This window comes from Perna viridis, chromosome 3 (assembly GCF_037379345.1).
Source record: "Perna viridis isolate PV_CMFRI_1.1 ecotype Kerala chromosome 3, ASM3737934v1, whole genome shotgun sequence".
Taxonomy (NCBI): domain Eukaryota; kingdom Metazoa; phylum Mollusca; class Bivalvia; order Mytilida; family Mytilidae; genus Perna; species Perna viridis.
This window is the reverse complement of record NC_142447.1, coordinates 27,325,771-27,337,701: the sequence shown is the minus strand read 5'-3', so window position 1 is coordinate 27,337,701 and position 11,931 is coordinate 27,325,771. Positions and strand designations below refer to the sequence as shown.

The 11,931-nt window shown below is 32.6% G+C and overlaps 1 protein-coding gene across 1 annotated transcript in view; it reads left to right on the top strand.

Moving 5' to 3' along the window:
* LOC148621673 (uncharacterized) overlaps positions 1–11,931 on the top strand; it is a 51,845-nt gene that overhangs the window by 9,052 nt on the left and 30,862 nt on the right. The window contains exon 2 of the mRNA XM_088576293.1: positions 10,137–10,328. Within this exon, the coding sequence (XP_088432419.1) occupies positions 10,137–10,328 (192 nt within the window). The remainder of the gene's footprint in view (positions 1–10,136; positions 10,329–11,931) is intronic.

The following is an 11,931-nucleotide window of genomic DNA, read 5'->3' as shown; positions in this document are numbered from 1 at the left end:
ACGCTGCGACATGTGAAAAAAATATGTCGTTTTTTTTTAAAAAAAAAAAACCTCAATAACTTGAAAATAAAATATTGAATTATCACCAAAAAGTATACAAATCTTCAGAATAATATATCTAACAAGTGTGTAAAGTTTAAAGCAATAATTGAAAATCGTTTTTGAGATCCGGCGCGACATGTGAAAACAAAACATCCCCCTATTTTAGTTACAAAGTCCTGTTACACGAAAAGTTTTAATCTGATTTTCACCAAAAGTCTACAGACCGTTTGATAACTACAAGAAACAACTATTTTAAATTTCAAGAAATTTGGATAAGTTGTTTTCAAGTTATGGTGAGACATGTTTACGAGGGACAGACGGACGGACGGGCGTATAAAAAGTATTATTCTGTAAATTTAGGGTGTCAACAGAAACATTTTCAGTCTTGCAGTTTCACTTTGAAACTATAGGAATAAATTGACTCCAAAACAGGAGGAGTTCGCAAATGAGTGTGGAAAATAATAGTTTTCAACTATAAAAAGTAGATTTTATAGTGTTTTTTTTTTCATTTTGAAATCATCAGAGCTACTTTGAGAATTTTTGAAACACATAGTCATGAGGTTAAGTTTGTATTGCCACAGATCAGTATTACTGCTGATTTTTTTTATGATTACAAGGTAAAATGAAAACGCACTGATTCGTTTTTTTTTTTTCGTATACCAAGTTTTATTTTTTATATAAAAAAGAGCTTTGAAACTTTGATATTAAATTCCCTTTACCAAGGAAGGAAGTGCTGTATGTGACAGACATATTTCAGGATTGTAGCTAAGATGTTACCGCTCTTTTATTTTACACTTAATCGATGTCGTCAAATCAAAGTAATTGGCTTGGGTTGTATAATTTATAATTAATCAGACAATATATGGATACATATTTAGTGAGTAATAAGAGTAAACGATTGATATTAATCTTTTTAGACTGATTCAACATTTTAAAATCAATGCCCGTTTATATTGGACCTATTACAACAACAGTAGGATGGTTCGAGACCAATATTATCCATTTTGATATCGAAGATAAACACTTCAAAAAATTACTTCAGGAATTCTGTCAATAATTTTAATTAATTAAATCATATTTTGTAATTAATTGTACTGTAGTATCTTTCTCAATAATTCTTTCGGTCACATTAATCAATAGAACGATCGAATACAACATCGTTGATAAGTGAATTTGTTATCTTTTTTATTGTTTACGGATCTCGACTAAAACGATATATCTATCAATTAAAAACTAGAGCATTCTATGTGAATGGTTGGGTTAATTTACGTGTGGCGATAAAAATGACAACAACAAAAAACTGGCACTACCATATAACGCACGACATATTCATAGAACCAAAGGTTTTTTTTAAGACTCAGCACTGGACAAATATTTCAATCAATTGTAAATATTTATAGACACGGGAACATAAACTAGCTTAGCCTTAATACGATCTCGTGTGCGTCGTGGAAAATATGAATCCACGAATTTAAGACATCCTCAATCTTATTTACTCATTGATGACTCTTTTATAAATTACAAATAACCCCGGGACAAACAGCTAATTGATTTTTTTAAATGTAAAACCGAAGAAATTTTAATTGAAACATAGTATTTTTTTATTATAATATTTAAAAAATAGCGAGAATGAGAATGTTCATAACTTTTAATGTCAAAGGAGAAACCTAATATCAAAACATCAAGAGTTTACTCTGTTGCACAACAAATATTTATTTGATGATTTGTAAGAAATGAGGAAGCATAAATGATTTAGATACTATGTCGAACTAATAGGAGACAAATCTTTCATTCCTCTAATGAACACAGTAAGTAACAAAAGATTGTTCTCCACTACCTTAGCCAGTATTCTAATGTGTTTAAGAATATTTTAAAAACTAAATCGCAAAATCAGCTTTATAATGAAGCAAATTATGTGTAATTGTATGAAAAAAAAACATTCTTATAATGAAAGTATTGACATGTTTATGACAAAAAAAAAACATTTCTAAAATCAAAAACTGACGTATGAATTGATTCGAACGCGTGACTTACTTTTTCAATTATTTATTCAAAACCAAATTCAAATGATGTTATCATTTCGCATTGAATTTTTTTATTGTAAAATAAACAAATAACTATTGAATGATTTGTATCTGTATAAAGTGGCAGATATTTCATTTGCATTTCCATTAGTCATCAATTGTGTTCGATTCATGAGATATAGTTATTTGAAAGACTTTCCAAAGGCAAGTCAAGTAGAAATCACAATTCTGAATTTAAATGGATACCATCATTTATAGATAAGTGCGAGCAACTTTTATGCACCATTTAATAAAATTTAGACTGATTCATATTATAGCGAAATTTTAGATTATAGTAATACCTCCATGTACGCAAAGGTGTTTAGACAGACACTAATATATTGAAAAAATAGCGTGTCTGTTTCTTATATTAAAGTAGACTTCCACCTTAGTTATTTTACTCTTTCACAGTACTTGACCTTTAGTAAGCAACGCGGTTGAAGCTTGCCCCAAACAAACAATGATGAAACATCCGAAACCCCTTTGATTTTCTTTGGTTTAGTTATAAGTGTAGTCAGGTTCTTTTTGTTTACAAAAGGCTGTGTCGTAACAAATAAACTTATTTTTGGTATTGTTCATTTAAATAAATATAAGCCAGCTTCGTATGACGCACAACATATGGTCATATGACTGATGCATGAATTTACAAATAGTTTTCAAAACAAATGATGGTACTACATTGTATATAAACTGTAATAGTCTTTTAAGACGGATGATTGTTTATTTGAGACGGCTTGCTGATCGAACACGGATGATCTATAGGACAGATTTGACACTGATCAGGCTGATTTATTATTAATTATTGAATTTTTTTCTCACGCCAATCAGTCTTAAAAAATAATGACACTCTTTGAATTTAAGTCCAGTGCTTTTCTATGCTGAATGTAATTCATAAAAAATTTATGACAAAAGAAAAGTTATTACTAACTAGCAAGCTTAAATTCATCGTACTTAAATTCATCTCTGGTAGAACACGCATTCATGCTGTTCTTTAGAATTATTTCTTTAATGCAAAAATGTGAATATAGCTTAATACCTTAAAAATTCATACGCGGTATGACTTTGTTCCTTTAATTATTTATGATAAAGGACTCGATGATAGGCTTTACATTTAATTTGTTTTTGTATCAAACGATATGGATCTATTTAAATGTTAATGGATCTTATGTGCTGCTTCATTTAGATGTTCTTGGGTCTGGTTCATGTTCTTTTGATTTGGTTTTAATGAGTGGTAATTAATTCATTGTAACTTTCAACTAATACAGTTCTGGAGGACATGTTAAATAAGGTCGTATTGGAAACTATTTTATAGCAAAATAACCTATATATGCCTTCGTTCTTCGTTTGTTTGTTGTTTATGTTGGTGTTGTTCTGAGAATGTATAACACATGTTTAGATAGACACTTCTTTTTATTATCCTTGTTCCCTGTGGCATGGCGCTTTGTGGATATAGGATATTCTTGTATTCGTTCGACCAATTTTACTTTCATAACGAAGAAAAAAGATGTGAAATTGGTCTCTCCATTTGAATTTGATTGCTGTACCATCACTTCTAACAAAGTTGTTGCCTTTTGATTTCATAGTATTTAATGAGATGACCTAATATAAACTTCCGCAAAATATTGCCTTTCAGATTTAGTTTAGACAGTATTTAATTATATAATTACATGAGCGCTACAAACTAGTATACATAACATTCCAATAAGGATTCAGAAACAAGTTTCAAAACAACTGTTCGATTGGTTAACAGTTGAATCTCCAGGTCTAAAACCAGACTGGTGTTTTTTTAATAAACGGTTTGAACTAATAAAATTAAACAAATACTTAACTATACACCATTCCATGTTTGTCCACAATAGAGAATAGGAATAAGGGCCTATAGTTAGCAGGACATTCGAGACCACTCTTGTTTTATATACTGGGATAATATTTGCTATCTTCAATCTGTTCGGAAAGTGTTCTGCTTAAAAATTAAGTAAGTGGATATCATAAGGCGGTTGCCGCTGCTTTTAAAACTAGGATGTATCATATCAGGCCTCTTTGATTATTTAGATATATTCAAGTTGAGTAATATGTCCTCGAAATCTCATTCTCTTAAGTGAATTTCATTCATGTTTAGAGGCGATTTATCAGAAATATTTGGAACCAAAGTATTGAAGTCATCGACTGACGACTGATGAGCAAAAAAAAAGAAATTGACACATTCAGCTTTCTCTTTGTCTGATTCTATATATCTATTATTTACTTAAAGGGCGTGGTAGGTCGATTTTTTGCTTGGTAAACCAATTAGATTAGAGTTTCTACCAATTTTGAGAGGACATGTTTGGTGATTGTATTTGGGAAATTTGTTTTTCCGAGAAATCCTTTTTGCACTTATTAATATTGTTCATGCATTTATTACGAACTCGGCGAAACTTGAACCAGTCGTTTAGGTGGTTTGATTGTTTTGCCTTGCAGTGCAATCTTTTCCGTTTCCTTATCACTTTTAAAATATTCATCCTAGGAGAGTCATGCTTTCACATGTACATGGTTATTGGGTGTAGCAGACTCGGCGCAATTATTAAGATCTCCTGTACATTGTTCGCTGCTATATCGATATAATTCTTGATTAATATGCGAGCGCCAATTTGGAAAAAAAAACCGTTAAGGTTTTTATTGTTTGTTTGTTTGTTGGGGTTTAACGTCCGAGCAACAATATTTCAGCTATATTCAGACAATGAACATGAAATGGATGATAAAATGAACATGAAATGATAAAAAAAAAAGGATAGGTCACAAGGACAACAGGGTCGACAAATTTTGATTGCCACTAGAAAAAGGGGGAATGGGTAAGGTCGGGCAATTTAGCCTCCTGTGGCGGAGCGCAAAGGTTCCTACTCCTATCGAATACCACAGCAGGGTTCTTTAACGTGCGAGGAACGTGGCATCTTTCCCAACACGGTGCACCACTATGGTTTGCGGTCAGGTTTTCCGTATTATAGCCTGACAACCCCAGCATGTAACATGCCAGGGGTACCCCATTCCACCACCTGGGGCACACATCCCAGTTGCTCTGTGGGCAGAGCGCCTAGCCCCCAGCTAGGTTTCTGAACACTATTTAGTCGCCTTTTACGACAAGCTTAGCGCTGCTGCAGGCCTATTCTTTTAACACCCGGACCTGCACGGGGCGTTAAGGTTTTTAATGCACCTACCTAACACATGGCTAATTTTGGTATAGATTGAAAGAAAACTCATCATAGCTTAAGATTTGATTGGTCGTAAAAGTTTCCCGTGTTCACGTTTCTCAAAAATTCGCGAGATCTAAGATATTTCGAAAAGCTTGTAATTATACCGTGAGATTTATTTCAATATATTTTTAAACTTTTGATGCTGAATTATTTCTTTTCTTAATAGAAAGATAAAACATTGTCAGAAAAAGGAGAAAATCTTGATAAAAAAACAATATTAAACTATAATTAATCAAATGCATTATTGTCGACCAACTTGAAACAGCAGAAAAACATTATACTACTTTAGATTTCTTATCATATTAATCTATTTGAACTTCCATAAATTTCGAATACATTTAAGCGATTCGTTCACTTAATGAAGATCAATGATGCGACTCAATGTTTTTACAAGCCTTTAAAATAAAAAGCAGTGGAGCTGTCTTCCGGATTGTTTTTCGTGTTTATCCCGGCCTCGTTTAATTCATTGTGTAAATTGAAATATTCCTTAAAAAGACATAATATTTGCGTGTCATGATCGTTGAATGCGTACTCTGCCTCTCTGAAAGATATACAAAGCCAATAAATTGGCATCGTTGTATTATATGCCAAACTGTGACATAGCAGAAACTACCGCTTATCAACTGATAAAATATTTCCAACTTTTATAAACGCTTTGATGCAGGAAAGGTGATGTATATAGAATGTTACTTATGGAATTTGATCCATTCGATGACATTCCTTCTAACAAAGTTAGGCATCACAAAAGTTATTACAAGACTCATACAAGTAAACGACACCTTACATTCTTTGTTGTAATTGTCTGTTTTCCATATCTGGTCTTTGTCCCTGGATTACATTCTTTTGATTTCCGCCAGAATTTTGGTTCCCTTGATTACTCTTTAACCTCAATCGAGTTTTTCATTATCATTTCAAGTGTACAAAAATACTTACTCGAAGAAAAACTTCTTTTTTAAGTACACGTCCACACCAACTGATCATATCTAATACATTATTGGTCGTCTTGCATTTTATGCAAAAAGATCGGAAACTCCATCGTATTCATTTGTATTTCAAAATATACAGCATAACTTTGGCGTGATACAGAATCGACAAAAAATCAAAAAAGAACATTTTCATGCACCATTCACGTGACCTATCAAATCTATAAGTGTAGAGTTGTTCGTTCTGAAAAAAGTTTTTTTGCTGAAAAAAATATAAATATTGCTTTCTGAATACAGACAAGTTATTCAAGTTTTTTAGACCCAAACTCATTTCTTTATAAATATTTCGGGGACAACATAGTCGTTGATGTGAATCATGGTCAGGGAAAGTCAAACTTTGTATCAAGTAGTTTTTGCACAACTGACTTAGGCACTCAGGGTTATTAGTTTAAAAATTGAAAAATAAGAATGTGTGAAACTACGAATGTCTGCATAAACTTCAGAAAAAGAAACCAAAATACTGTATTTGAAAGCTTCAGTTCTAAGACCCAGGATTACTGTTCTTCAATAAATAACCTACTATGAACAAAATGACACTGATGAAGTGTTTAGATACATTGCCTTCTTTATCGACAGGGTTTATTACATGACTTTTTGAAGATAAATCTTACAGCAATGTAGAAAAAGGAACGTTTATTTGAATTCCTTTCGTATATATGGAAAAAGTTAAGGTTTGTCCGAATGCATTGTGTCATTGCTTACAAAGGCTCTAGTCACACTTTGTTTTGACATCTCTTTGCAATTGCACTATATCGAAGGTCATAATTTCTAATTGAGCACTTATACTTTCATAGATTCCTTGCTTCATATTACGCGGCTGATTGTACATTGTAGCTGATAACCTATGCATGTTTGTAGTTGATATATGCCCACTGTTTTATGCCATTACGATGTCAAAGTTGACATGAATGCTGAAACAGTAAAATGGAAAGGATTATTTTTACTCAATAGTTAGTGCGTGTTTGTGAGGAGGTAAGCCGCAATAAAAAATAAATACTTGGCAACGCAATCAGAGAATAACAAGTTGTCGAATAAAAGCACAGCCAATAGGCGAAAAAGTTGCATCGCTTTATACTGGTGCAACTAAAGCATAGAGCTGATAGTGTTCAGAAAAACTAGGCTTTTTCTAAAGCTATTGAGCAATTGGAATGTTTCCTTTCCATGCCAAAACCTCTCATTACTTGGTACTTCTTTAGAAATTTACCATGTACTATTGTTGAGCTACCATGTAGATTACCCACAATTGACAGACAGCAAATTCTTTTGTGTACTGTGTTTAAAAAGCATGAAGAAATACATGATTGATTGATTGTTGGGGTGTCCCGAGCAGCAATATTTCAGCTATATTCTGGCGATGAACATGAAATGGATGATACAAAGAACATGAATGATGATGAAATGAAACAAGGGATGGGACACAAGGATAATAGGGTCGACAATTTTTTGGTTGCCACTAGAAAAAGGGGGATGGCTAAGGTCGGGCAATTTAGCCTCCTGTGGCGGAGCGCAAAGGTTCCTACTCCTATCGAATACCACAGCAGAGTTCTTTAACGTGCGAGGAACGTGGCATATTTCCCAACACGGTGCACGGCTATGGTTTGCGGTCAGGTTTTCCGTATTATAGCCTGACAACCCCAGCATGTAACTCGCCAGGGCTACCCCATTCTACCACCTGGGGCACACATTCCAGTTGCTCTGTGCCCCGGCTAGGTTTCTGAGCACTTTTTAGTCACCTTTTACGACAAGTTTAGCGCTGCTGCAGGCCTATTCTTTTAACATCCGGACCTGCACGGGGTTGAAGAAATACAATATCAGTGGTTTGCTGATATATGTGAGCAGGCATGTCGACCATTTGCCGTGTTTTAATTCATCATTAAAAACAAATTGGGAAATGGGAGTCTTTGATATCTGTTGGAAGATACAGATTTATATACAGTCACTCCTATTTACCAAATGCTTTCAGGAAAACAACCCAACTGTGCCGTACGAAGTTTCTTAATTCTGTGTAAGACATATAGCCGACTGGAGCTGCCCCTTTTCAAGTTGTATTAGGTAACAAGAATGTCTCGAAATACCTAAGATGTTTTGGCATGCCGCATACAACATTAAATATTTTTATGAGCCGTTTACACACATTAGGCAATAATCAAAATTAAAATCATCAAAAAGCAATAAAGCAACCTTGGGTAAAAAATGAAGAAATTTTAAGAATGGGCATTTATAATTAGCCTCTAACTTCTTAATGCATTATAAGTTTTGCTAATTAATAGTGAAGAGTGAAAAAATATATGGTTTTCATTTGCATTCATTATTCTCATTGTTGCCTTACTTTTTTGTCTCTAATAAAATACGCCCCTCAGGCCCCTAATGGACCACTGTCGTCTTACACGAAATGCTTTTATTTGCATACTGAATTGATGGTGGCCCTCGAACTTTTTTTCTTGTGTTGGTTTAACTTCCGATTACGATATATCTAGTTGTATATTTGTCCAACTAAAAGGGGAAAAAATAGGGAGCACGCTCACTTAATAATCATCCACTAAAGTTTGAAGTAAATCGGTAAAAAATACGAAGGCGTTATCTAGGCCACAAGACGTTATGACAGACGCACGGACAGACGGACGGACGCAAGGACACAGGTACGGACGTACGAACAGACGGACGGACGCAAGGACACAGGTACGGACGTACGGACAGATATTTGAACGGACCAAAACATCAAATATCCGCAACTTTTCGTTGCATGTAATCAATAAGTGTCCGATTATAAGTTCACGCTTTAAAACCTTTTCCTGCGTTTTTGCGTTTTAAAAAACAGCATTTCGAGCAATAAAGGGGCGTATCAACCATGATCTTATGTTTACAAAAATATATAAATATGGTCTTGCGACGAAAACATAAGTTTTTTATGTTTATAAGGCAAGAAAAAAATGCTTGTCGTTTAATAAGGAAACCCCCAAAAATTTTGTCATTCACAAAATAATGCGTTTTTTCCTTAATTCTAAAGAATTTCTAGAAGATAATTTTACAAATGAATAAAGCTAAGATTTAAATTGATTAAAAAACAATTTTGATATAATTTTAAAATATGGTTTATTTTTAAACGACGTTTTTATTTTAATGTATATGATTTTGAAATACTCATTTTTTTGCTGTTTTTGCAGTTTTAAAAAAAATTGTGACCAATTCCCATTTTTACGACCAGGCAATTCTGAAAGTACGATAAACGACCTTCCCAAATATATATAATATTGCCGTGTGTTAGGTAGGTATATTAAAAACCTCGAAATCTCTTGTTCGGTACTCGCCTATAAGCTGTCCTAGTTCATTTAACTTGCGTGTCAGTTTATCATAATCACTACGCATAATTGCTAAATTCTTCATTTATATTTCTTATTCCTTTCGTTCTACGTGTGTTGTTCTTTTGATATATTACTTGTTTCGGCTACTTTTTTATGTCATTTCCCATTCACACTTAATGGTAATTGTATGAATTCAGTAATGGTATAACAACGTATTTATTGAATTGTGTTTTCTGCTAATACTGACATATTTGATAATAAATATAATTTTGATTATAGACAAAAACAACCGATTTATTTTTTTTTTCGGTGTGGTTGCTTCAAAAAATATTTTTGGATACAAATATGTTTATTATCGTTAATATTCGTCATCTCGGCCTTTCTATTGAGTAGGAAATTGTAGTAACGGGGTGAACACATGTCGTTTTCACAGAATGGGTCCAATGCCAACGTCATGAACAAAATATCATTCATGAGAACCATTCATTTTATCGAATGGTCATGATTTATTATTTCCAGGTCAAGCCACTTTCGTTATATGCGAAACACAGTATGGTAGTTGGTCTGCGTGTTCAAAAATACCATCGAGTCTAGATCAAAACTGTGTGGGAACTCAAACAAGAACGGTCACTATTATTGAAAGAGACAAGGACGGCAACATCGTGTCAACAAGAACAGATATACAAAGACAAGGTTGTCTTTTGACATCAGGTAGGTTGATCTATTTGTTTCTTTAAATATTAGCTTATGTATAATTCTTATTAAGTCAGAATTGCAGAGTTTTGAATTTTTTACTTTTTGTTTGTTTGTTTGTTTGGTTTTTTTTTTTTTTTTGTTTTTTGTTTTTTGGGTTTTTTTTTGTTTACTTTTTACTCTCTAACTCTTTTACTTTTTTAATTTGTATTGGGAAGTTTGTTGATTATTTATAGATTAAGTTTCATTCATATGCATGTTTATGCAAATTATGTCAATGGAACACTTATCAATCAATTACAATAGTCACAATGTAATAAAACAATGACCGGGAATAACAATGTTTATCTTTATGTTTATTATTATGTTTTTGTTCCTTTTTTATTACACTGTATTCTAAATTCTATTACAAATGTTTTGGAAGCATTCAGGTGTCTGTAATGGCTCCCCTTTGGCGCACTATTAAAAAGTGGTGATTGGGTATTGTGGGGTACAAAAATAGAGTTCACAATGTAAGGTGTTAAAGATTCGGATAGGTTTTGATGTGACATGTTATCCAGGACAATATTGATAAGTATGCAGGATGTTTTAAGATATCAATAAGTATCGAGGATGTTCTTAGATATTAATTCGTATCCAGAGTTTTATTCATGCGATGTTTTCCGCATATTTTGTTTTATCCATGATATTATTAAATGGTTAAATATCATCCTAGAATATTTACTTACATGTTCATGTACATTCTTTAAAAAAGGTTACTAATTCCCAGGATATTATTTGACGACAACTTTTATCAAAGATAACTTCCGATAACAAAATATTACACTAATTATATTGTTAAAACATTTATCCATGTTTGCTTTGCCAACCATTTTTTTTTAAGTTTTACACTTGACACGGACAAATATCAATTTACTGACAATTATACAGAAGCAAATCGAAATATAACTAAATATATTAAAAGTGCTCATTTTTCATGAACTTGATTTGTCTATCGTGTGTGAATTCGGTTCACCATATGAGAACTATTCTGTATTTTTTAATAATATAAAATAGTATCCTGACTACAATTCGGAATACCTCTAGCTGTTTCTAATAACTAATTATAATATTATCAATAAAGCTGTGAAAATAATTTAATAGGTGTGGAACATTTTCCATAATAATAAATATCATCCGAAAAAAAACCCTGAAATAATAGCAATAGGATAACATTTCATCAGGATAGTATTATGTCTTACACATACATGTGTATGTTTCATCTCTATTGCTCTTAAGGTTCCTTAATTATTTTTTGTTCGTTCAAAATGATGTTGATAGGTTCAAGAGTACCGGTTTGATTAGTTGTTTAGAGTGAAAAAAAACAGGTTGGCGAATAAGTTACATAAACATTTCATCTTTATTGAAATCAATTCAGATATGGGTTAGGGATCAAATGTTTCATTGAAATTGTGAAAAGCGGTAACAGAGTAAATAGGATGTAAAACACCTTTTTGTGTTTAGACACTTAAGAAAACATGAAGGGTGATATATACTAATTTCAAACGTAACTACGTCTTTGAGTCTCTGAATATTTTATTCTAAGACAATCTTAAAGATTTAGAGGACTGATAACCAGAGC